The 26,660-nt window shown below is 39.1% G+C and overlaps 3 protein-coding genes across 5 annotated transcripts; all 3 read left to right on the plus strand.

Annotated features, from left to right (window-relative positions):
* Positions 1-5,001: 5,001 nt before the first annotated feature.
* Positions 5,002-7,665, plus strand: LOC141701727 (uncharacterized). Its single transcript, XM_074505365.1, has 7 exons — positions 5,002-5,195; positions 5,273-5,401; positions 5,540-5,840; positions 5,985-6,103; positions 6,221-6,353; positions 6,681-6,757; positions 7,201-7,665. The coding sequence occupies exons 1-7, from the start codon at positions 5,082-5,084 to the stop codon at positions 7,465-7,467; spliced, it is 1,140 nt and encodes a 379-aa protein (XP_074361466.1). The 5' UTR covers positions 5,002-5,081; the 3' UTR covers positions 7,468-7,665.
* A 6,595-nt stretch (positions 7,666-14,260) lies between these two features.
* Positions 14,261-16,304, plus strand: LOC141701724 (uncharacterized). 2 transcript variants are annotated; one of them, XR_012566880.1, is made up of 3 exons: positions 14,261-15,096; positions 15,176-15,558; positions 15,634-15,768. XR_012566880.1 is itself a non-coding variant. In XM_074505355.1 (3 exons), the coding sequence occupies exons 2-3, from the start codon at positions 15,535-15,537 to the stop codon at positions 16,177-16,179; spliced, it is 570 nt and encodes a 189-aa protein (XP_074361456.1). In that variant the 5' UTR covers positions 14,261-15,096; positions 15,176-15,534; the 3' UTR covers positions 16,180-16,304. The 2 variants fall into 2 exon arrangements, 1 of the variants encoding a protein (XP_074361456.1); XM_074505355.1 differs by having other exon boundaries at positions 15,634-16,304.
* Positions 16,305-23,281: 6,977 nt separating this feature from the next.
* LOC141701728 (uncharacterized) lies at positions 23,282-26,342 on the plus strand. Of its 2 annotated transcripts, none has more exons than XM_074505366.1 (4): positions 23,282-25,230; positions 25,412-25,593; positions 25,815-25,915; positions 25,995-26,342. In XM_074505366.1, exons 1-4 carry the CDS (start codon positions 25,056-25,058, stop codon positions 26,128-26,130), a joined length of 594 nt encoding a protein of 197 aa, XP_074361467.1. In that variant the 5' UTR covers positions 23,282-25,055; the 3' UTR covers positions 26,131-26,342. The 2 variants fall into 2 exon arrangements, with proteins under 2 accessions (XP_074361467.1, XP_074361469.1); XM_074505368.1 differs by having other exon boundaries at positions 25,418-25,593.
* The last annotated feature ends 318 nt before the right edge of the window (positions 26,343-26,660 follow it).

Here is a 26,660-nt window from a genome sequence, read left to right on the forward strand (position 1 = left end):
TCTCAATGTTAAGACACTAACAATTAAAATTGTTGACTAAATATTAACTACAATTAAGTACTTAATTAACCACTTAATTAACACTTCGAATTAACAATATTAAAACACTCATGAGATCACAACTTCATTACTACTTCCTTCAATAGTTATTGTTATTACCCTTAGCATGCAACATCGATGATATTAATCGAATAACACGAAACTGATAAAAGCCAACTTTCATTGTACTAATACCATTCTACCAAGCATCCACAATTAAGATAGAAATTGAATAGGCATCAATTATGTTGAGTTCCTATATGTCTACAGAAATTGACAACATAACGATTGAAGCACAAGTTATTCCTTTTGATTACACAGGGCGAATAAAACGGTTAGAGTTACCCACTAATCATGCACATCATACATGAACCTATGCTAGCATGGCAAGTTCTAAATCTCGAGATCCACTGTCGCTTCACAAGAGATTAACACCCTATCTTATATGTTCGCGACGCACATAAGACGAATACGCACAACCAATACTAGATATCATACAATCATCACACACTAAGGTATTAAACAACTAACTAAAGAATTCCATAGTAAATCCGTTACGACCCCATGATCACGATTAGCCCATGATAGCACTTATCGTCATCATGGGTTCATATGAAAACATGATAAACAAATACAAGAGAATAATAACTAAACTAATTATATTAAACCAGAGTACGTCACAAGAGTAATAGGGTCAAAGCAAAGAAAACTAGCATCCAACGTTACAACGAAATAAGAATCACAAGAAAATATGCTTCCTCTTCGTTGCGGTGTGCTAACACGGTCTTCTTGCTTGTCTCCTTTTCTCCTTGCTTAATACCACGATTCAACCTCGTGAAAACGTCTCTAAATCTACTTATATAATAGTCCCATAAAACTCAGATTATATAGAAGTTGGAAGCCAAACAGAAGTAGAAGTCTAAAATAAATTATCAAATTTCCCGACCCTGCGCGGCCGCTCAGCATAGCTGAGCGGGCGCTCAGCTTTCTGCGCGGCCGCTCAGCATAGCTGAGCGGGCGCTCAGGACCCTACTGGAATTTTCCTAAGTTTGCTCCGTTTCTTCGCTGTAATCTGCCCCTTTCTTTACTCTCGCAATGCTGAACACATGCCAAGACTTATTCTTGATGATTACTCCCCCGAAATGCAACTAATACCCTGAAATGCACAAACACTAGAAAAACGCATCAAATACACAAAATACTCGATTTCAAGACACCAATTGAAGCTATTTTAAGACGTTATAAGTGGTATAAAATGCCACTTATCAAAAGCTACTAGAGAACCCAGAGAGATATCGACAAGTCAATTGAAGACATGAGCTTTGGAGATATCGACAAGTCATTTCTTCACTAGAGAACTCAGAGTTATCGACAAGTTTACATTCATTAGAGAACTCTGAGTTATCGATAAGTCAAAGTCCACTAGAGTACTCAGAGATATCGATAAGTCAAAATTCACTAGAGAACTCTAAGTTATCGACAAGTCAAAGTAAAGACATGAAGCTGAGAGATCTCGACAAGCCAAAGTCTCATTCGAGAACTCAGAGACCTCTATAAGTCAAATTCACTATGGAGTATTAGAGATCTCGATAAGCCAATATACTTATCGAGATGTTAAGTTCTCTATAGACCAAATGGAGATCTCAAGGTAAATTCTCAAAGTACAAAATGCAGACCAGTTCAATATCCAAGATATACAATCAACAAATAATCCAACCAGCTGGATTGACAAGTCTACAAAAAGCAGCTTGAAGGATGTGCAAGATCAATGGTGAAGATTAACTGGCAAAGGAAGATCAAGATAATCACAGGATGCTAAAGATATGTTAAGCTAGAAATAGAAGATTCACTTTTCCTAATATGGAAATGACAAGTGATAGTTTAGTAAAGGTTATTAGCATGTCTTATTGTACACTGTGTAAACTTGTAGTTAACTGAGTTATAAAGTTAACACTGGTCTTTTGTAGTTGTAACAATTCAGATAGAAAATCTTGTAACACTCTTAAGAAGAAGCTAAGCTCTTTATCAACAAAGAGCCTAGAAATTTTGTAGCAAAACATTCTTAATTTTAATATAAAATTAAGTGAGTTTTGAAGATCTGTGTTCTTTATTTTTGCAAGTTTAATTTCTGCATGAACACTCTTTCACTACAAGATTTAATTTACTTTGTTCAACCATGAAAGATTCAAGAAAAGTTTAAAAACTGTAAAACACATTCACCCCCTCTTTATGTTACCCCCTCTTTATGTTATTCATTTCCTAACAAACTACAAAAACTAAATAAGAAGGAGTCACGTAAGTTAGCAAAAAAAAAGGGAGTCACATAATAATATAAACCAACATTTTATTTACTCAAAAATTAACAACATACATATTTTTTACAAAAATAGTGCGGGAATGAAAATTTTATAATTTTTCAACATAAAGGGCAAAATTATAATTTGACATCCATTAAAATAGCTCAATTTACCCATAGTTCTCTTTTAATATATAGAAAAGAGTTTTAAAGTTTTATAATAAACTACAAAAACTAAATAAAAAGGAGGCACATAAATAATATAAACCAACATTTTATTTATTCAAAAATTAAAATAATAAAAAAATTTAGAAAGAGGATGAGGGTTATTTAATAAGAATTTTAAACTAAAATAAAGAAGTTATGTAGTGTTTGAGTAGGAAGTTTGAGGTTCGATATTTAGTAGATACAAAAGCACACCTATTTCCCTTGTCCTCTTTTAATATATATATATATATAAGGAATTTTAAAATTTTATAATAAAATTAAAAAAACTAAATAAAAAGAAGTCATATAAATAATAAAATCAACATTTTATTTACTAAAAAATTAAAATAACAAAAAAATTGATAAAAAGAGAAGATGCGGCTTATTTAATAAGAATTTTAAAATAAAATCAAGAAGTTATGTAGCATAGTGGTAATAATATGAAATGTTTGAGTAGATTGTTGAGGTTTCAATTCTTAATAAATACAATAAAATATATATTTTTAACAAAAATCATGTGAGAATGACATTTTTAGCAAAATTGTGTTTTGACGGTAATTAAAACATGATTGCTAAATGCAGTAAAAAATTTATCCGTGTAGTAATAAGTAATTACTATTATATCCCTTATCTTACATTAAATACATATATGGTCATGAATAAATTATCAATTCCCAATTTCACATACACGTCGCCCTATATTTGTAAGTACTTTTTTGATTTTATTTTTTACAAGACATTTTCACTTTTGTACATATATTAATATTTTAATATACTTTGAGTGATTAGTTAAAAAATTAATTTTTAAATAATATTTTATAAATTAAATTATATACATATTGCCTATTTTATTTACAAAAAAATACCAATACTATTTTTAATTATTCAATCAAAAAATATTAAAATACGTGCAAAAATCAAAACTCATATAAAATGTTTTGTTTTTATCTACTCAAGGCAGTTCAATCTTTTTTTACCTCATTCCTCTTTTAAATATATATTTTTACTTTCTATAAGCAATTTTTCTATTATTTTATTCCGATTACAAACATAGTTTACTAAATTTTGTGACCTTAGTTTTATATGCTCACTTTTTATTTTACAATAATTATTATGATTTGAGTCAAATATAAATATTTTTTATTTCACTAATAGTATTTCCATATTTTTTCAAATAATTTTATTACATTAAATTATTATTTTATCAAAAATACTAGTCAATAAGACAATTTCAGTTAACAAATTAGTGCAATTTGATTAGTTTTGGTTAATAAAAGATTACAAAATTAGTAGTAAATATTAAAAAAAGCAAAACATGTGTCATGTTTATCGGCCTATTTAATGCTTGCAAGATTACAGGATTAATATTTAAAGTTAGAGGTGAGGGACATAATAGTAATTACTAATAATTTTTACTGTATTTAGAGCAAGTCCAAAAATGTTTTAGTTGAAGCCTTAAATATAGTATAAAATATTATGTCCTAGTAACTTAGGACATATTTATCTTACTTCAACTTTAATATTTTATTCTTAAAAGTTTACTTTCATTAGGGCTATGAGAAAAGAAGTGACTTAAAAATAAGGTAAAAGAGGTTATTCTAGTGATATAAGATATCATGGACACTGTTGGAACTACCTTCCTTGTCAAATATCCTAAATTTTGATTTAGGACATCATACAAGGCACATGTTGGACTTGCACTCACCACCACCCAATTAAAATGACTCAATTTGCTGGGAAACTAATTTGAGAACCGGGGAGTATATACCAGGGAATATGAGTAGACACGACAATTTTGGACACGACACGACTTACACGACACGAAACGATACGAAAATTTAGTGTTTATGTTTGAATTTTTAATACACGACACGAAAGTACACGAACACGAAAGTACACGGTCGAGATTTAGTGTCGGTTTTGTATTTAACTTTCAAATACACGACACGAAGTATACGATATAAATAAATATTATAATTAAATTTTAATATTTTTTATGAATATATGTAGAATTATAATAAATGTATGCATATTTATTTTTAAAATATTATTTGATTTCATTATATTGTATATATATGAGATCTAAATATATATTTTTCATATATTTTATAATTTTTTTACCTAAAAATTTTATATTTTAATTTATATTAATATTATATTTAATATATATTAATATTCAATTAACACGAAATCTACGACACGAAAAGACATGAAACGAAAGTACATGAACGAAGGTACACGAACGCTAAACATGTCGGTTTTGTATTTAGCCTTCGAGTACACGAAACACAAAAATATTCGACACTGACGAAACGAAACGAAACGAATTGCCGGGTCTAAATATGAGGCTATAATATTTACTGGAAAAAGCCTTCAAAAGAGGTCCCGGAGAAGGGGAGGGGACTGGTTTTAAACCTAGCTTTGGCTCAACTGCGTTGACAGCGAAATCCAATTTCAGCAATTAATTTAAAATTAATTTCAACCTAGGCTCTAGCCCCCCCTCTCAAGCCTTATTCAAGTTTGAGCCATTAGACTGAAAATGCTGATGATTTATATGCAGCAGCAGCAGCAGTATGTGACTACTAATCACGATGACGGACATTCTTTACTTCTTAAGTTATCCGAAAATGATCCCCTATTTCACAAAAAGAAGGTTTACAAGTCCCCCTACATTCCTTCGTATTAAGTGTATATCCAGTTGCTCTTTCCTTATTATAATTCATTCTACAGAAACTACTTCAACTTCTGGGTATTAGTCCCGATGAATGCATACATCTCAAAGCCCCTTATACTGCTGTCGTGTTGAATTCCGTATTGGATCAATTGCTTCAAAAGGCAAGAATCATGACCTTTAATGAGGTATGTTTGTTTCTAACCTGACAGCCTTTTAGACTCTCAACATTTTTAATTTGTCGTTATAGTTGTTGCTGTAAATCGCTTCAAAATTTATTGGAGCTGGCTACTTGGAATACTAAAAGCTGATGCATGTTGCTACAGGTAGACCTTTACTTTGATGCAACTGATGTCATTCAACTGGTGAAGTTTAACAACCCCAGGAATGAGCTGGAAGCTCTACACTCAGTCCTGTTGCTTATTGATAATTCTATCTTGAGTGCTAAACACTTGCGGGTAGATGTACTGCAAGATTTACGCGAGATGATCCTTGACAAGATCAATGCGTTGGGGAATAAAATTAGACAGGATACTGTACTTGCACAAAATGTTAGCTGTGATAAGGAGACTTGTTTATTACAATGGGGTGAAGGTGCAGGTGTTCAAACAAAGCTGGACATTGCTTGTAAGTTTTTCATTGTGATAACATTGTTGTCTCACCAGTGAACTCGTCAAACTAATTTTACAGATAAATTATGTGTTAAGTTGGGAAAAGTTGCTAATTTTTTAATTTTTAATGTTTACTGCCATGACATTATTTGCTTTATAGATGTTGAAGGAGCTGGAAGGGGCGCAATAGCCAGAGAAAATCTAAAAGCAGGAGACATTGCTTTGGAGATCCCTGTTACTGTTATTATCTCGGAGGAGGCCGTGCATAAATCAGACATGGTACACTTTATCCTAGAAGAATCATGTAACCTAAAGCATCCAATCAATATGTCAAGTATCTTTATTCCAACAGTTTAATGACCATTCCTTGTTATAAATCCTTTTTCCTGGTTGCAGTTTCCTATATTGGAAAAATTCGAAGGCATTACCTCTGAAACAATGTTGTTATTATGGAGTATGAAGGAGAAGCACAACCGTGACTCAAATTTTAAATTCTACTTTGACGCACTTCCTGCTGTATTTAATACAGGTCGGTATTTTGTTGTCAATTTCCTTATACGTGCATCTTGTTATTATTTTTAATGATGTACTTTATTGTTATTTTATCGTCCTTCAAAATGCTTCAAAGCCATTCAAGGGAACTGTAACAAGATAAAGAATTGAACACATACTCTATAATACTCTGTATAGATGCTTCTGCCTACACGGCTACACCTTATCTGAAACATGTGCTATCTTTTTCCTTATTCTATTATGTTTTCGTTGGCATCAGGTGAAAAGATGGAAAGCCTGAAAATAAAGGAAATAATAGGGCTTTCTTGTATTAAGCAAAGTGTGATTCTACTCTAAATTGCAGGCTTGAGCTTTGGAGTTGATGCATTATTGGAGTTAGATGGAACCTTGTTACTAGAAGAAATAGTGCAAGCTAAAGAGGTAGTCAACTCTTTCAATCCCCTTGTTCTTGTCAAAATTTAAACAATACTTTAAGGTAGAAAATTAATGTTCCAGATCTAGGTATGTGTTATGTGTGGTTACTGTGTGCAAATTTTACATTTTAACAAGGGCTGAGTGGATCTGGAATCCTAGATAAAGTATCATTCTCCTCTCTTTATAAAACTAAGGTCAAAGCCTCAAAAAAATTGTGTGGCTTGAAGCGCTATGTATATAAAATAAGTGGATTCCCTTGGTCATAAACTGTACTTGGTTATTATTCTTAGTACTTTATAACAACTGTATTCTTGTGACATTCATGATCTTGAGGAGAGGATAAAAGAACGGATTACTATCTTTAGCCTAGATAATTTTGACTATCTTATCTTGAATCAAAGGATTACCAATTCGCTATCTTATATATTTGTGCATTTATATTTTCGCAGCACTTGCGCTCTCAATATGACGAGTTATTTCCTGCACTTTACCATGATCATCCTGATATATTTCCTCCAGACTTATACACATGGGAACACTTCTTATGGGCGTGTGAGCTGTGGTATTCTAACAGCATGAAAGTTGTGTTCCCTGATGAAAGATTTCAAACGTGCTTAGTTCCTGTTGCAGGCTTTCTCAATCATTCGGTTTGTCTCAATTTTGCTTCAGTTGTCGTAATTTTCAATCCCGTTTATAATTTGAAACTTCCTACCTAATAGTTAAGATAGTTACATCCTAGATGTTTTCAGAGGTATGAACAGTTAAATATTGGGTATTATGGGCTATCAACTGACATTAGAGTCAGGACTTATGAATGAGCATAGTCTTGGCATCTTGCATGTGATTGACCAAATGAAACATTTTGCAGTAGATGATTTCTATTTGTGATGGAAGGGAAGCCATAAAGCAATCACTTGAATATTAAAATTTAACAAAAGGTTATATATATATATATACATATATATATAGATACAATGCCTAATTTAGTGCCTGTATTGAATGGTTACTACAATTGTGACCAACTTACATAGTCTGTTTATTTTTGAAATTTTTAATTTGGATCATCTTCTTAGTTACCCGGACTCTTCATCTTGCTTCGATTACCCGTGTCGGACACTCGACACTCGGACATGGATATAGACACTTGGACACTTATTTTAGGCAGAAAACATGTAAATTTTTCAGAATATTACCGAGTCCGACACTTGGATACGAACCCGTGTCTGACACCCATACCCGAGTCCGGGTAACATAGATCATCTTTGTTACTACTAATCATTCTGCCATAGACTGGATGAATCTAAATCTGATTAATGCACAATAATTCAATCGAACAAGGAATACTGAGAACAGATGCTTCTATTAAGTTAATAAGTAGCAAATATGACTCGATCTAGCAAATTGCAAGCGACTCTACTAGACCTCGCCTTCCAACGCTCGAGAGGTTGGAGCTCTCCCAAGTAAGTAATACTCAATACTAATGTCTGGATACCTAATTTCTCCCCCTTTGCTCCTATAACTCCAGCTCCTGTAGCTCTTTTCCTAAATTACCCTTACTCATATCTTGTTGGACAGTTTTGCCCTTCCTCCCTTTTCTAGCATAAGTCCACAACACAGGGGTCTGGTGTTGGTTTATTGCATTACCCCGGACCCAAACTTCAACCTTGTCCTCAAGGCGGAATGCAGGAAACCTCTGCTGCACCAAGTCAACATCCTCCCAGGTGGCTTCCCATTGCGGCATGTCTTTCCACTTAAGCAACACCTCTCTTCCTTGTTCTTTTCCTGGGCCCTGGCGCACACCTATGACCATTTCAGGTTCACCTTCCATAACCAAATCTGCAGTCAAGTGCGGAAGAATAGTTGATGTTGCTGGGACTGTACCAACACATTTCTTAAGTTGTGAGATGTGAAACACATTGTGTATTTTAGACGATGCTGGAAGCTCTAATTTGTATGCGACTTGTCCAATTCGTTGAATCACTAGAAATGGCCCATAATAGCGTGGAGCAAGTTTGTTGTGGCTTCGGTGAGCTAAGACCGCTGTCGATAAGGATATAGTTAAGAACACCAATTCCCCCGCTTAAAACTCCAGTTCCCTTCGTTTAGCATCTTCTTGAACCTTCATACGTTGCTGGGCTTTACTGAGGTGCCCTTTTAAATCATCTAATAGTGCATCACGCTCTATTAGTTGTTCCTCTAGTGATGCCACTGCTGTCTTCCCAGGTTCCCACTGCTGCCATACAAGGCTTGAAACGGAGAGTATTAAATAGATGTATGCACATCAGTATTATACCAGTATTCTGCCCAATGGAGCCAGTCTGCCCAGCTTTTTGGTTGCCCATTGATGAAACATCGAAGGTAGTTTTCCAATGTCTTATTGACCACTTCAGGTTGCCCGTCCGATTGCGGATGATAGGCAGTGCTGCAATGAAGCAACGAGCCCCGAACTCGGAATATCTCTCGCCAGAATAAACTCATGAAAATTCTATCTCGATCTGAGACTATGGTGGAAGGGTAGCCATGTAATCGAACAATTTCCTTTGTAAAAATCTCAGCTACAGATGGGGCGGTAAACGGATGTTTAAGACCAATAAAGTGCCCATATTTCGTTAATCTGTCCACGACAACTAACACTGTATACTATCGATCCCTTTGGATCTTGGCAAACCTTCAACGAAATCTAATGAAGTATCTTCCCACACACGACTCGTAATGGGGAGGGGTTGCAATAATCCAGCCGGTGTAAGCGAAGATGTTTTATGTTGGAAAATTTGGGGCAAACTTGACAGGCTTGTACATACTTCGCTATTGTAATGTGCATTCCAGTCCAGAACCACTCCTGGCCATTCTTTGATACGTTTTAAACTCGCCTGAATGGCCACCCGTGGGAGAGTCATGGTATTCTTTTAACAGGTAATCTACCAGCACTGATTTCTGAGGCACCACTATACGTCCCTTATATCGTAGCACCCCATGTTCGAGGGTATATCCTTGTGGAGGTGTCTGCCCTGCTTCAATACATTTTCGGAGCTGGTTGAGCTGCTTGTCAGCTTCAATGAGTTGCTATATTTTCTCCCATTCTAACCCACAAACCGAAACCAGTCCCCAACTCCGTCATGCCTACAAATTCCCGAGTAGGGCTGAGCATTCGGTCGGTTCGGTCCAAAACCGGACCGAACCGAATAGACCGAAAAACCGAATAGTCATTTTTTCTTGGACCGAACCGGACCGAAGTTATATTATGGACCGGACCGAACCGAAATAATTTGGTTCGGTCCGGTTTTGGACCGAATAGACCGAAATTTTTTTCAAAAAGAAAATTGCATTAAAAATTAAATCATAAATTATAAAATTTAAAATATAATTAAAGTATTGTGCTATGTAGAGTTCTAATAGTTCATGAATATAATTAAAAATTAAAAATTATGATTATAATTTTTAAGATATATGTAAAATGTTTATAATATGAAAATATAGCATTTATTATTTGGTCTATTCGGTCTATTCGGTCCGGACCGAAATATTTGTTAAAAGAACCGAACCGAATTTTATTTCGGTCTATTCGGTCCAGACCGAATAGACCGAATTTCTGAAAAAAATAGGACCGAACCGAACCGAATTAGCACGGTTCGGTTCGGTTTTTCGGTTTCGGTTGGGTTTTGCTCAGCCCTATTCCCGAGGGAGAGCATCAGCGACTCTATTTACAACCCCGGGTTTATATCGAATATCAAAATTATACCCCATAAGCTTGCTTTCTCAACGTTGATACTCCGAACCTACCTCCCGTTGTTCCATTAAAAATTTCAAACTTTGCCGGTCGTTGCAAATCTCAAACTTCCGACTCAACAAAAAATGTCTCCATTTTTTAACCGCCAAAACAATTGCCATGAGTTTTTTTTCATAAATTGATCTCATTCGAGCTCTCGGACCAAGGACTTCACTAAAGAAGGCTATGGGATGTTTTTTTTGCATAAGGACAGCCCCCATGCCAAACCTCGAGGCATCAGCCTCAACAGTAAATGGGATCGAAAAGTTCGGTATTGATAACACCGGAGTCGACACCACTGCGGCTTTCAGATTTTCGAAGGCTTGTGTGGCAGCAGTACACCAACTGAAATTATCTTTCTTTAGTTGTTCTGTCAATGGCAAGGCAATATTGGCGTAACCCTGTATGAACTTCCGATATTATCTGGTAAGTCCCAAAAAACCCTTTAACTCCTTAAGGCTGCCCGGTACATGCCAACTCAACATAGCTTGGATTTTTTCATTATCTACCGCCACGCCTTCATGAGAGATAACATGCCCCAAATACGCGATTTTATCCTTCCCAAATTTACATTTCTTCCCATTCGCGTAAAAGGAGTTTTGCTGCAGAATTTCTAACACCAATTTCACATGCTCAAATTAAAATGGTCTTGCTCACTCGGGCTATAAATTAAAATGTTGTCAAAAAATACTAGCACGCACTTGCGAAGTAAAGGCTTGAATGTCTCATTCATTGTTCCTTGAAAAGTTGCAGGGGCATTGGTTAACCCGAATGACATCACCAAGAATTCGTAGAGTCCTTCATGGGAAATGCCGTTTTTGGTGTATCCTTTGCCTTCATTCTAATTTGGTGATACCCGGATTTGAGATCAATTTTGGAGTAAACCCGTGATCCATGGAGCTCGTCTAACAACTCGTCAATGATGGAAATAGGAAATTTATTCGGGATGGTGACCTTATTAAGTGCCCGGTAGTCAACACAAAATCTCCACGAGCCATTTTTATTTGTAATCAACAACACCGGGCTTGAGAATGGACTGTTTGAGACCTGAATTATCCCTTCCAGTAGCATATTCTTGATTAAATGCTCAATTTCGTCCTCTTGTACCTGTGGGTAATGATAGGGACGCACGTTTACCGGGTCAACCCCTTCTTTCAGTACTATGCAGTGCTCCTGGGTTCGTTTAGGTGGAAGTCTACTTGGTATGTCGAACACTTGTTGGTATTTTTGTAACACAGGTTCCCCTGCTACCGGAAGAGTTCCATTATTGCACTCATTGTTGTCCAATCTGGAGATCATATTTAATTCCATAAGGAAGCCCCCTGTTATGGATAAAAAGCTAAGGTTATTATTTGCTGTATTTATTACTAAGATTCGGGAGCTCAAGGCCTTTAATGGCTGCTCTCGTGTTTCGTGACTCAATCTGCCTTTACGAGATGCCTACGTATCTCTGTGAATTAGAGAATCAAGCCAAAAAACGTAGTTCTGATTGGTGGGGGTGAGACCCCTTATATAGATGTTGGGAGTCCTTGAATTGGACTTGGTATAGGAGACTTGGTGGGCAAGTCTCATAATTAGAATGGACTTTGGAGTCCTAGGTAGTAGGAAACTGATTCCTTATCCTTTTAGGTCCCCTTGAGGCTAATCTCCAAGAATTTATATCCTTATCGGGACTCTTTTCAACATCTGATTTGTCCCTTATTAATTAATTACGAAATTAATTAATAATCAGGGCTTTTGGGCCTTTTTTATTCCATAAGGCCTGATCTGGTCCATCAGGCTTAACCTTTCTGGTCTGAGTATCATATATCTTTTTATTGGGCCTAGCAGCCCACAGCTGGTACAATTAATGCAGTATTTAATTATACAATCATAATTTATTTATCCCTATAATTTGCCCCCCAACTTTTGGGAAACATTGATTAGGTTTCGCAGAAGTTAAGTCTATTCGTTCCCTTACAGGGTTTCGTTTTTTCCGTAAAGTGTGGAGCGACCTACACATTTACAATGAATTTTTCCTTTTATTCAGGAATTATCTTAATTTCCAGGAATTTTTCCCTTATTTTCTGGATTTTTCCCTAATTTCATGGGATTTATCCTTAATTTCTGGATTTTTCCCTAATTTCCTGGGATTTATCCTTAATTTTCTGGATTTTCCCTAATTTTCTGGGATTTATCCTTAATTTTCTGGATTTTTCCCTAATTTTCTGGGATTTATCCTTAATTTCTGGATTTTTCCCTAATTTTATGGGATTTATCCTTAATTTTCTGGATTTTTCCCTAATTTTCTGGGATTTATCCTTAATTCCTGGATTTTTCCCTAATTTCCTGGGATTTATCCTTAATTTCTGGATTTTTCCCTAATTTCCTGGGATTTATCCTTAATTTTCTGGATTTTCCCTAATTTTCTGGGATTTATCCTTAATTTTCTGGATTTTTCCCTAATTTTCTGGGATTTATCCTTAATTCCTGGATTTTTCCCTAATTTCATGGGATTTATCCTTAATTTTCTGGATTTTTCCCTAATTTTCTGGGATTTATCCTTAATTTTCTGGATTTTTCCCTAATTTTCTGGGATTTATCCTTAATTTCTGGATTTTCCCCTAATTTTCTGAAAATATTAGTATTTTTCAGAAATTATTTAAGGAATTTCCTTATTTTTCTGTAATTTTCCAGGAATTTTTCCCTCCCTTTTTTTTTTTTTTTCTTTTTCTCTTTTCTCTTTTTTTTTTTTTTTTTTTATGCAGATTTCGACCAGGAATCCATTCGACCAAGGATCCTGGTCGAATTAACCTCCATATTGCCCTGGTTGACAGGATTTCGGGTAGGATGGTTTCGATCAGGAATCTTGGTCGAATTTCGGCCAGGATTTCTTCCTAATTTTTTTTTTTTTTTTATATATATTCGAGCAGAGAATTTTCGGTCAGGATTTTGGGTCGGAATTCCTTGCTTTGACCGAATTAGCCACCTTTTGTTGCCCAGATCGACGTAAGTTCGGGCAGGATCCATTCGACCAGGATCTTGTCTTGATTTCTAGTCGAATGAGTCTTAATTCAGGTCGAATTAAGCTTATTTTTCAGCCCTGATCGACAAGATTTCGACCTTAGGAGCTTCGATCAGGATTCCTTTGTGTTTCCTGGTCGAATTGGTCTTGAATTAACTTCTTGCATATATTTCTGTAATTTGGATTTGGGCCCTTAAACCTGGGCTGTATTCTTTTGGGCCATCCCCTTTTTTGGTTTATAACCTGGGCCCATTTCAACTGGGTTTTGTATTTTTAACTAATTGGGCCCTTTTCTGGGCTGGTTTTATTGGGCTGACCTTGGGGCCCACTATCTTTATTAATCCTGGGCCTGAAAAAATCATTTTGGGCCTCAAATAGGGCTTTTTGTATTTGGGCCTTGGTACTGGGCCTTGGGTTTTTCAAGATTTTTCTAGAATTGGGCCTCATTTCTGAGCCCAAATTCCAAATTCTTCTAAGGTTATTCTGGATTCTTCCAGATTCTTCAAAAAAATTCAAATTTCTCTTAATTTTTCCAGGGATTTTCTGGATAATTCCAGAACCTTCTTATTTTTGGGCTCAAATGGGCTTTTTTGAGGCCCAAATCCCCTTCTTCTTGGCTATAAAAAGGTGGGATGAGGGTGTGTTTCCTCACACCTCTCATTTCACTTCTCCACTCCTCCTACAAATTTCTCCCTCTTCTCTTCCTTTAGTTTTTTTTTTTTGGCCACTCCCTTCAAGACTTTCAGGTTTTCTAGGCTTTACTAATGGCTGACAAGAATTCCGAGAGAGCGGCGAAGATTGCCTCAGCTTCAAAACGAGGTAAGGATATCGAGATCCGTTCTTCGTACATGTCTTTAATCGATATGATTAACACTAGGGGGGATGAATATCCCTCTACTGCACATCTCGATTCTTTTAATCATTGTAACACTTGGCACAACATTGATTTCAATAAACTAAATGCTCGTTATAACGTCCTTCCTCCTTTTAGATTAGTTCCAGTCTCTGGTGGTGACCGTACTTGCCACTGGAGACCCGACACTCTTTTCATTTACACAGATGTCCTTAATGCTGGGCTTAGGTTTCCTTTCCATCCTTTTATTCCTCATCTTTTGGCTGATCTACAAATTAACCCATGTCAGCTTCCTCCAAACGCCTGGAGGAATATTCTATGTTTTATGGTTTGTTGTCTTAGGGAGGGCTTTCCTCTTTCTGTAGCCGTTTTTAGGAAGGTCTTTCAGTGTTATAATAGTTCTTCCAATATCTGCGGCTGGGTCTATGTCAAGCAAAGGCCCAAAAGCAAACATATCTTTAACAGCGCCTCTATTCCTGATAATAATCAAAATTGGAGGAATAGTTTTGTTGGGTTACGTTGGGAGAATGGTGACTGGGGCACACTTTTTCGATCTTCCTTCGGGAAGGTCAGTGATGGTAGCCTCAAATCCATTCACTTAACTCCTGAAGAAACTATTATTTATAATGGGCTTACTCAGGATGATGGCACCACCACCAGCTGGACTCTCTTAGAGGAGTTTTCCCTGATTCATGTGGGACTATCCTCTGTTTCTCAACAGGGTATTTTTCTTCCCTTCTCAATTTTACTTCATTTCATGCATTATTAACGTCACTTATTTTGTCCTTTGCTTTGTTTCAGCTGCTAAGGAGATTAATGAGGACAATGTTCCCTTGGTTGAGGAAACAGCTAGGATGAAGAAAGCTCGGCTCGCAGGCCTAGACACCCGGGGAAAGGCCACGGAGCCTATCTTTTTGAAGAAGCACAAAGAGCCTATGGGGGAGGCTTCAACTGAAGGAGTTGGGGGCCATAGTGCTCCTATCACTGCTGCTGCCCCTACTGCTACTGCCACAGGCGCCTTCCAGCCTCTCTAGGGATTCCGTCGAGGGGACACCGTGGTTGGTTCCACGAAACATGCTTGGGATTGGTCCTACCATAGCGTGACTCCAAAGGACTTTACTGATGTGGTGGCCACCCCTGACCTTGAGAGGATTAAGCTCATGGGAGCCCAATCTCTGGCTTCGGTATGCCTTCTCTCTTTTATCTTTCATTCTTGTAGCATTTTCTTGCCTTATACTTCGTTGATTGCTTTGTTTCAGTCTAACGCCTATTTTCAAGGCGCCGTGAGGCAAGCCGAGTCATGGAAGCGGGCTTCTGATAAGGCCGACAATGCCCTCAGGAGGCAACAGAAGAAGTATGCTACCCTGGAGAAGAAGCTCAAGCGCAAGGAAGAAGAACTCGGAGAGTCCAACGCCGAGCTAGTGGTACTTCGGGCGGAGAAGGATAAAGCTATAGACAACTATCTGGACTCGGAGGAGTTTGCCCAATCCATGAGGATTAGGGATGATTCAGTCTTTCCCGGGTTTTTTAGGACTGGTTGGGACACGGCCCTTGGGACCGTGAACGAGGCTTGTCCTGATATTAACCCGACGGACTATGTCTGCCCTGATGACGAGGCTTTGCTACAGAGGTTTCGTACCCGAGTAGTCTCGGATCATGTTTCTCAGGATCCACTCCTTCCTCCTCCCGAGTCTTCTTCCAGACCAGCTGAGGACGATAGCTCTTCCTCCTCCGAGACGACAGAGACATCCAGCGAGAGCGGAGAGGACGATGATATGGATGCCGAGGGTACTTCAGCTCCTTAGAGCTTTTTCAGCCCTGCGTGGCTTTTTGTTTTTTATCCTATTTTCGAGACTTTATTTATCGAATTTTTGTAATATCTATCAGATCTATTTCATTTATCACCTTTTATGCTTGCATCCATGCATTTGATTTTGATTTGTTAGGCCACAAACATACTTTGAAGAACTCATGAATTTTGTAAAATTATCTGGGATTCGTCCCTTACACAAGTAATAATAAACTTCGTAATAAAACTAAAACATGTAAATCCTAAGCAAGCAAAGCTTCAAGGTGCTTTTCAACCTACTCGCCATCCTGACGAGAGAGAATCGTATCCGGCTGCCCTACACATAGTAAACCTTCAGGTTTTGTGCATGCCAAGTTCTCGGGACTTCAAATCCATCCATAGTCTCTAGCTTGTAGGTTCCTCTACCTTGAACACTCTTGACTCTGTACGGCCCTTCCCAATTCGGGGCAAGCTTCCCTTTTTGTCCTACACCAGATGCTTCTATCTTCCTCAAGACTAGATCGCCTTGTTTAAAAAACCTTTCTTTAACCCTTAGGTTGTAGTAGAATGAAGCCTTTTTCTGATATTCTACTATCTTTGCATGTGCCTTATCTCGCACTTCATCGATCAGATCCAGGGCTAACCTCTGCCCTTCCTCATTTTCTTCTGCGTTGAAAGCCTGAATCCTTGGAGAGGAATGTGATATCTCTACGGGAACTACTGCTTCTGCCCCATATGCCAACATGAAAGGAGTTGCTCCTGTCGTGACTCTACAGGTAGTCCTATAGGCCCATAATATGGGAAGTATCTCATCCACCCAATTATTTCTTGACTTCTCGATCCTCTTCTTTAGTCCATCCAGGATTATCCGATTTGCTACCTCTGCTTGCCCATTGGCTTGCGGGTGAGCCACAGAGGTGAATCGTAATTCAATTTCATTTTCTTCACAATACTTCTTGAATTCCTCATTGTTGAATTGTGCTCCATTGTCAGTGACGAGGATACGGGGAATTCCATATCGGCACATAATGTTTTCCCACAGGAATCGTGCAACCTGCTTAGTTGTGATTTTGGCCAAGGGTTTGGCTTCGATCCACTTGGTGAAATAATCAATGGCTACAATCAGAAATTTCCTTTGTGCCGTGGCCATAGGAAAAGGCCCTAGAATATCCATCCCCCACATGGCAAAGGGAATAGGCGAGTTGATAGAGGTCAGCATCTCGGGGGGTTGTCTAACAACTGGTGCATGCTTCTGACAGCGATCACACTTCTTCACATATTCTTTGGCATCAGCCATCATTTCTGGCCAATAAAAGCCTAAACGAGTTATCTTATGAGCCAAGGCCCTGCCCCCCAAGTGTTGTCCACAAATACCTTCATGCACTTCTTCAAGAGCCAAGCGTGCCTCATCGGGCCTGAGACACCTCAAGTAGGGAACCACGAAAGATCTTTTGTAAAGAATCCCATCTATCAAAGAGTACCTTAGTGCCCGAACAGTTAACTTCCGTGCTTCAGTTGCATCACTTGGTAACCAACCGGTCTGAATGTGAGCCTTGATGGGATCAATCCATGACGTCCCCAAGCCTATGGGAGCCAGCAGCTTAACATCTATGCTTCGTGTCTTCAAAACACGGAAGTACACACTTCCTGAACTTTCTTCAATCTCAGATGAAGCGAATTTTGATAGCGCATCTGCCTTAACATTTTCTTCCCTTGGAATGTGTTCAACATGGCACTCATTAAATTGGGTCATCACAGCCCTTACTAGGCGGACATACTTAGCCATCGTATCATCCCTTGCCTCAAATTCTCCCTTTACCTGGGATATGATCAGCTTCGAGTCTCCACGGACCTTTAAGTTTTTGACTCTAAGTGTCCCAGCTAGACCAAGGCCAGCTATCAGGGCTTCATACTCTGCCTCATTGTTTGTGGTTGGAAAATCTAGCTTCATAGCATACTCAATTAAGAACCCATCAGGGCTTTGCAAAACCAACCCTGCTCCACTGGAATTTGTTTTTGATGCTCCATCAAAATAGAGAACCCAATATTCTTTCTCCTTGTCATTCTTCTCCCTGTCCCCATTGTCGACTCCCTTGTCTTGAGGTATGGTATCTTCCTGCCCCCCGACTTCTTGGTTGGGTATGGTACATTCCACCACGAAGTCAGCTAGTGCCTGGGCTTTTATGGCCGTACGTGGCTTATACTTGAGATCGAACTCTCCCAACTCTATTGCCCACTTAATCAGTCTCCCACTTGCCTTGGGACTGTGAATGATATTTCTCAGTGGCTGATTTGTTAGCACTTCAATTTGGTGAGCTTGAAAATAAGGACGCAACTTTCTTGAAGCCATTACCAAGGCTAAAGCGAATTTCTCAATGGCTGAATAATTCAACTCAGCACCATGCAAAATTTTGCTGACATAGTATACAGGTTTCTTGACTTTCAGTTCCTCCTTAACCAACACCGCGCTCAAGGCGCTCTCTGAAACAGCCAAGTACAAGAATAAAACTTCATTCAGAACTGGCTTGGCCAACAACGGGGCCTGGCCCATATACTTTTTTAACTCTTCAAATGCCTTCTGATTTTCCTCACTCCATACAAAGTCTTTGATGTTCTTTAGTGACTTGAAAAATGACAAGCACTTGTCTCCTGACTTGGAGATGAATCGTCCTAACGCAGCAACCCTTCCTGTAAGCTTCTGAACATCCTTAACAGTTTTTGGTGGTTCCATGTCCAGGATCGCCTTTATCTACTCCGAAAGCACACTTCGTAGGATTCAACATCATCTTGTGGTACCTCAGGACCTCAAAAGCTTCCCTTAAATGGGCTATATGATCAGTCTTTACTAAACTCTTGACTAACATGTCATCAACATAGACTTCCATAGTCTTACCAATAAGATCCTTAAAAATTCTATTCACCAACCTTTGATAGGTGGCTCCTGCATTCTTGAGACCAAACGCCATAACAAGATAACAATAAACACCAAAGTCAGTGATAAATGATACCTTTGGAATGTCATCCTTATGCATTTTGATCTGGTTGTATCCGCTAAACCCATCCATGAAACTCAGCATCTCATGTCCAGCGGTGGCATCAATCAAAGTATCAATTCTAGGCAGCGGAAAACAGTCTTTGGGGCATGCATCATTCAGATCGGTGAAGTCTATACACATCCTCCACTATCCATTAGCCTTCTTCACCATTACAGGGTTTGCTAACCACTCCGGAAATTGAATCTCCTCAATGAAACCAGCCTCTAAGAGCTTTTCCACTTCCTGCCTTATAGCCTCTTGTCTTTCCGGGACAAAATTTCTTTTCTTTTGTTTCACTGTCTTCCGGCTTGGATTCACGTTTAGCTTGTGAGTAATTAACTCCGGGTCTATGCCTGGCATATCAGCTGCTGACCATGCAAACACATCACTATTTTCTTGCAAAAATTTCACTAACTTCCCTCTAAGGGGCTCCTCTAATGTGGCTCCAATGAAAGTCATCCTCTCAGGATTCTTGGGATCTAAAGGAACCGAAACCAATTCTTCTGCTGGCCTTCCTCTATTCTCATCATTTTCTCGAACATCCATATCTTCAATAGGAAGAACCTGCCCCCGACTCCATCTGCCCTCAAAGAGGCCACATAACAGCTTCTAGCCATTTTTTGATCTCCTCTCTCTTCTCCAATCCCGTTTCGGGTGGGAAACTTCATGACTGAATGGTAGGAAGAGGGGACTGCCTTGAAGGCATGTATCCCTGTTCTCCCCATGATAGCATTATAAGTTGAACTAGCCTTTACCACCACGAAATCCAGCATCTGCGTTGCTTGCCTTGGCTCCGTACCTATGGTGGTTGGCAATTTAATTATCCCTTCCACAGGACATTCTACTCCAGTAAATCCATATATCGGCATGTCGGTTGGTGTCAACTGGGAGTCGTTATATCCCATCCTTAGAAAGGTGTCGTGGAGCAAGATATCCACAGAAGCACCATTATCCACAAGGACCCTCTTAACCGGGCTATTTCCTATTATCGGTGTTATGACCAGCGGGTCGTCATGGGGAAACTTCACACCCTCTAGGTCGGAATCATCAAAAGCCAATGTTACTTCTGTCCTGGCCCTCTTCGGGGCTTCTCCAACAATATGCATAACCTCTCTAGTATATGCCTTTCTGGAATTTTTGGACAATCCAGCAGCAGTTGGACCTCCAAAGATCGTGTTTATCACAGGCCCCCGAGGTCTCGGCCCTCCATAAATGGTGTTTATAACTGGTCCTCTAGGTTGGGGATTCCGTCCCTGATCATCTTGGTCCCTCCTACGATCTTCAAAGTTCTTCCTTCCATTATTATTTCTGTCTCCTCCATCTCCAGTATACTTGTTCAATCTTCCTTTTCGAATCAAAAACTCAATTTCATCTTTCAACTGCCTACACTCATCGGTGTCATGGCCAACATCTTTGTGAAACCTGCAATACTTGCCCTTATCTAGCTTGGCGGGATCAACCTTCAAGGGCTTAGGCCAGCGAATATCTCTGTCTTTCTCAATCTCCATCAAAATCTGACTTCTGGGAGCATTCAGCTTAGCGTATTCAGTGAACTTTTGCCCAGGTCCTCCCTTCTTGGGGGTTGAATCAGGGTTTTGTTCGGTTCTAGGATATTTGTCCTTAGCGATATACTCCAAATCAGTTTTTCGTTTCTTGCCTCCAGTGGGCTCATTACTTACTACGGTCTTCCTCATACTTTCTTCAACCTTGATATACTTCCCTGCCCTCTCTTGGAGCTGCAACATGCTCTCAGGGGGTCGTTTGGCCAAAGACATCTTGAAAAACTCATCCCTAGTTCCTTGTTGCAGTGCTATCATGGCTACCTTATCATCAAGGTCTGGGACTTTTAAAGCCTCCTTTGTAAAACGATTCAGGTAATCTCTTAAGGATTCCTTAGCTCCCTGCACAAGACTCATAAGAGATGCTGAATTTTTCTCATGGACTCTTCCACTGATGAATTGCTTAATAAAAGCCTGACTTAATTCTCTGAACGATCCAATAGAATTTGGGGGTAGGCGACTGTACCATCTTTGAGCCATACCCGACAGGGTTTGAGGGAAGGCCCGACACTTTATAGCATCATTCACGGGTTGCAGCAGCAGTGCATTAGAGAATGTCCTAACATGATTAGTGGGCATCTTGAATTTCCTTGAGATATGGGCATTCATTATCTCTTCTGTGAAGGGTGGAGTTGGATCATCAGGATCTCCAAGGGGAAGGAGATTGCTTGGATCAGTTCTTGGGACTGCAGCCCTTCTTACCGGACCATCCAGGTCTATGATAGGAGGAGGATTTCTCCCCCTAGGAGGTATGTGGGGTCTGGTGGCTTGGTGAGCCTCCAAATCACGCCTCAGCCTTTGGATTTCAGCCTCATGAGCCCTGATCCTTTCCTGCACTTCTTGGGGATTCGCCCCTGGGGTGCTTTGGGGGCGTTGCCTTCCATCGGCCATTGGCTCTTTTCCAGGACGCCTCCTTCTCGGAGCCACTTCATCATCCGAAGATTCGGAGTCTCTCTCAGTGTATGGACCAGAAAATTCCCGATCCTCAGGGATAGGATCCAAACCTCGTATATAGGGGGGCGACCGCCCTCGTGCTTCGCTTCGCCCAGCATATCCGCTTCCTCCAACCTCAGGGTGAAGGGGCATCCCATAAGGGGGGTTAGTAGTAACAACAGTTGAATATTCATACCCGACGGGTCGAGAATTCACAGGTATATGTACTTGTTGAACTTGAGGATTCGTACCTTGAATAGTCGGGGGAGTTGTCCCTTGTGGCTGAGGTTGAGTTGCCCCTGTCTGGGCTTCCCCCTGAGTAGATGCATAAGTTGAATGGGGAGGAACCTCCACGGTTGATGAAATCACCTGGGTTGTCTCTGATGGTGTTCCTTCCTCTAGAGCTCCAATTGTTCTCCGTGTTCTCGCCATGGTTGTTGTTGCTTTCCCACAGACGGCGCCAAATGTTATGGATAAAAAGCTAAGGTTATTATTTGCTGTATTTATTACTAAGATTCGGGAGCTCAAGGCCTTTAATGGCTGCTCTCGTGTTTCGTGACTCAATCTGCCTTTACGAGATGCCTACGTATCTCTGTGAATTAGAGAATCAAGCCAAAAAACGTAGTTCTGATTGGTGGGGGTGAGACCTCTTATATAGATGTTGGGAGTCCTTGAATTGGACTTGGTATAGGAGACTTGGTGGGCAAGTCTCATAATTAGAATGGACTTTGGAGTCCTAGGTAGTAGGAAACTGATTCCTTATCCTTTTAGGTCCCCTTGAGGCTAATCTCCAAGAATTTATATCCTTATCGGGACTCTTTTCAACATCTGATTTGTCCCTTATTAATTAATTACGAAATTAATTAATAATCAGGGCTTTTGGGCCTTTTTTATTCCATCAGGACTGATCTGGTCCATCAGGCTTAACCTTTCTGGTCTGAGTATCATATATCTTTTTATTGGGCCTAGCAGCCCACAGCTGGTACAATTAATGCAGTATTTAATTATACAATCATAATTTATTTATCCCTATCACCCCCCTTCTCTTTTTTTTACTGTCGAATCATGGCTTTCAGTGGAATCTCCGTTCTGCCTAACGAGGGATCGCCCTTTAATATTACCGTTTCGTTGCCTAATGGAAATTTCATCGTTTGTGTTTTCCAATTAGTTGACATGGTTCCCAATTTTTCCAACCACTGTATGCCTAGTATCACATCGGAATTGCCTAAGGATAATGGTAAGGAATTTTCCACTATAGTGATTCCCTGAAGTTGAAGTTGTAAAACTACTGAACAACACTCTCCCCTTCCTAGCACTACCTCCCCAGTTCCCAAGGAAACCCCAAAAATTTTAGTTGGAGTTAAAGTGAGACCTAGAACTTCCACCGCATCGAGGGACACAAAATTATGTGTAGCCCCGGGATCAATCATAACTACCACCGGCTTACCATTGATCGTCCCTTAAGCTTCATTGTTTTCGGACTAGTAATTCCCATTACTGAATTCAAAGAGATTTAAAGACACACTTCGTCACTGTTGTGCTCTTTAGATTCTTGTGATTGTGGACTGTCCAGACTAAACTCACCATCTTCATCCTCTCCCTGTGAAAGCAGAACACTTAATTCCTTCCGACGACATTTATGACCAACAACCCATTTATCGTCACACCTGAAACATAACCCCTTCTCTCGTTTGTACTGCAATTCCTTCTCACTTAAACGCCTTATTTCTCCCATTGGTTTGGCTGGTGGTACTGAGCTGTGTGCCGTCGAGAAAATGGATTGAGAGTAGCTTGAAGGAGCTTTACTTGGTGAGGAATATGAACTGAAATTTTCCTTGGCCGTTGAAGATCCCTCTAAACTGAAACTCCTAGTTGACCCCAATACCCCTTTAATGTCCCCCTTTCTCACAGTGTTCAGGCGATTTTTATCCTTTATCATAATGGCCAATTCCATGGCCTGATCCACCGACATAGGGCCTTGCAGACGAACCTCCGCTCGGATATCTTCCCGTAAACCCATCAGAAAGTGGCCCAATGCTAAATCTTCCGGAATGTTTTCTAACGGTGCCAGGAGTTCAATGAATTTCATGCGATACTCTGCCACCGAACCCTCCTGAGCATGAGCTAACGGAATTGGCGCCTGAGGAGAGCTTTCACCTGCTCCCAACGTTCTACAGGCCTCCTCCTATGCTCCCATTGGAACCACAACAATGCCTGCCCCTCTAACGCCACCACTGTGGCTTCAACCTTCTCCTCCTCGGTCAGCGTATAAAAGTTAAAGTATCTTTCTGCCCTTAATATCCACCCATCTAGGTTATTACCATCAAATAACGGAAGATCTAACTTCTTATATCTCCAGTTTGTTCCCCCTCCTTCCCTTGTGTTCCACGCTCTGGTCCTCCACCAAAACTTTTACCTCCATTACTACCTTCCCCAAATAGTAAACCCTTTCCCATACGCCCATACATCTGACTTGCCTCAACTCCTGTTTCCGACCTGCCCACCATAGATAAACCACTACAGTTAGGATGTACCTCTGTGTGTTTCGCTGGAGCTTTGATATGAGACTTTAATTCTGAAAGAGTTGCACGGACCTCAGCTTGAAACTTTAATTGATCATCTTTCATCATATTAATCATCATTTGCTGATGTTCACGGGCTTGATTCACCCTCCCTTCCAAACGGTTGGTGGCTTCATCTAAGTGCAGTTCTTGTCGCTTGAAGGTCTCATCAAAACTGCGTATGAATCGATCCGACAACTGTTCCATAGCCGCCATGGCCCCTTTCACCGCCGCCGACACCTCTTCTGTAACCGTGCTACGGATAGAGGCATGAAGACAAGCTAATGTTTCTTCACTCTTTTCTGTTTGTTGAGTTGTTGGAGGATGCCCCATAGATCGTATGCTCTGATACCAAATTTTCTATAGACTGGATGAATCTAAATCTGATTAATGCACAATAATCCAGTCGAACAAGTAATACTGAGAACAGATGCTTGTATTAAGTTAATAAGTAGCAGATATGACTCGATCTAGCAAATTACAAGCGACTCTACTAGACCTCGCCTTCCAACGTTCGAGAGGTTGGAGCTCTCCCAAGTAGGTAATACTCGATACTAATGTCTGGATACCTAATTTCTCCCCCTTTGCTCACTATAACTCCACCTCCTGTAGCTCTTTTCCTAAATTACCCTTAGTCATATCTTGTTGGACAGTTTTGCCCTTCTTCCCTTTTATAGCATAAGTCCACAACACAGGGGTCTGGTGTTGGTTTATTGCACATTCAGACTTTTTCCCTTCTAGCTTGTGTCCGTTTTCACCCTGCTCATTCTCATTTTTGCTATTTCACAGATAAATCCGCACATAATGCAATATGGGAAAGTAGACTCCACTACAAACTCCTTAAAGTTCCCTCTTTCTAGACCATGCAATGCAGGGGAACAATGTTTTCTGAGTTACGGGAAACTCTCTTGTTCTCATCTGGTTACGTTTTATGGGTTTTCAACTCAAGCAGACAACCCCTATGATGTCATTCCAATTGGTACCTCTTCTGTCTTTTACCTTTCAGAATAGGACTTTTCATGCTCTTACTGATTATGTGTGCAATATCTTGTAAGTGATTTGCTTGTAGATACATGTGTATATGTTTAGTCTAGAACTAAGTTTTGCTTGACGTTGGTCACTGCTTGTTCTTTCTCATACCTTTTTCAATCATTATGGAGATTTAGATCTTCATGATGCTGATGATTCTGAAAATGGAAGCCAAATGTCTGATTGGACCATGCATATGGTGAGGGGTACTTGGCTCTCAAAGAATCATGAAATATTCAACTATGGATTGCCATCTCCTTTATTGGATCATTTGCGTAGAGCTCAGGGTTCTACTATGCAGCCAAATACCATTGTATGTTTCCTACCGTATACTATACCATTTCTAAATGTCTTCTACTGCTTTATTCTTTCCCCAATAATGCAAAATTTTATTAATTTTGTGCTTACGTGCAAATATCATTTCTAAATGTCTTCTACTGCTTTATTCATTCCCCAATAATGCAAAATTTTATTAATTTTGTTTTTACGTGCAAATATCTGTAGCTGATTCAGTAATCCTTTAAAATGATTTAGACGCAAGAAAACTTGGCAATTGAATTGGAAATACTCTTAGTTCTTTGCTCTACTTTCGAAGACATGATGCAAGCCATATGTGATACTGATGATGACGACAGGTTGATACAGCTTGTAATTTATTGTTTCCAGAAATGTCTAGTATCAGTTCTCTAATAGTAAATATTCCTCATTTTACAGGGAAAATGTTAGTTGGGATGTAAAATTAGCCTTAAAGTTCAAAAAGTCACAAAGAAAGATACTCTCCTCCATTGTAACTTCTTGTAAAGCTGGTTGCAAGTTGGTGGAAACTGAGTTGTCCAAATGTATAACTTAAGGCAGCTGACATGGAAATTAGATAACTAATGTTATATGATATATTGGAGCAAATAATTTTTTGTAACCATTTCCCTGCCTTGTATGATTTCTTTTGTTCTTATGGTTGATCACAAAAATGTAAATATTTGCGGATACATGTGTATCCTTCATTGATGCTTATATACTTGATCTGTTCATGCCAGGTTTACAAATGGTATAGACTTTAATCTCTCCGATGATATCATTTAAGTTCGAAGCACTATCTATTTTAGTTATCAATAAAAGTTTTTGATTAATTTCATCAAAAATTTATTTGAAACAATATAACCAAAGTAGAAATGATATTCACCTAGCATAAGATGTTAACTGCACACATATATTTGTTTAATTCTTTTGAACTGTTCTAAGCTGTGAAAATTTCTCTCTTCCTTGGCTAGCAGTTAATGCATGCTGGTGAAGTAGTTTGTTTGAAATCAATATATAAATAATTTCTAGAAGATTATAGATACTCTCTTGTTTCAGATCTGAAAACAGGCACCGAGTGTAGTC

The sequence above is a fragment of the Apium graveolens genome, unplaced genomic scaffold (genome assembly GCF_009905375.1).
Source record: "Apium graveolens cultivar Ventura unplaced genomic scaffold, ASM990537v1 ctg4308, whole genome shotgun sequence".
Classification (NCBI taxonomy): Eukaryota; Viridiplantae; Streptophyta; class Magnoliopsida; order Apiales; family Apiaceae; genus Apium; species Apium graveolens.

Excerpts from the sequence above, each read along its gene's own strand:
- LOC141701727 (XM_074505365.1), top strand. The coding sequence starts at position 5,082 with ATGCTGATGATTTATATGCAGCAGCAGCAGCAGTATGTGACTACTAAT. Across the intron at positions 5,196-5,272 it reads CCCTATTTCACAAAAAGAAG|AAACTACTTCAACTTCTGGG; the intron begins GTTTACAAGTCC and ends TTCATTCTACAG. Across the intron at positions 5,402-5,539 it reads GAATCATGACCTTTAATGAG|GTAGACCTTTACTTTGATGC; the intron begins GTATGTTTGTTT and ends ATGTTGCTACAG.
- LOC141701724 (XM_074505355.1), top strand. The coding sequence starts at position 15,535 with ATGGGAGCCCAATCTCTGGCTTCG. Across the intron at positions 15,559-15,633 it reads GAGCCCAATCTCTGGCTTCG|TCTAACGCCTATTTTCAAGG; the intron begins GTATGCCTTCTC and ends GCTTTGTTTCAG.
- LOC141701728 (XM_074505366.1), top strand. The coding sequence starts at position 25,056 with ATGCAATATGGGAAAGTAGACTCCACTACAAACTCCTTAAAGTTCCCT. Across the intron at positions 25,594-25,814 it reads CTATGCAGCCAAATACCATT|ACGCAAGAAAACTTGGCAAT; the intron begins GTATGTTTCCTA and ends AAAATGATTTAG. Across the intron at positions 25,916-25,994 it reads GATACTGATGATGACGACAG|GGAAAATGTTAGTTGGGATG; the intron begins GTTGATACAGCT and ends CTCATTTTACAG.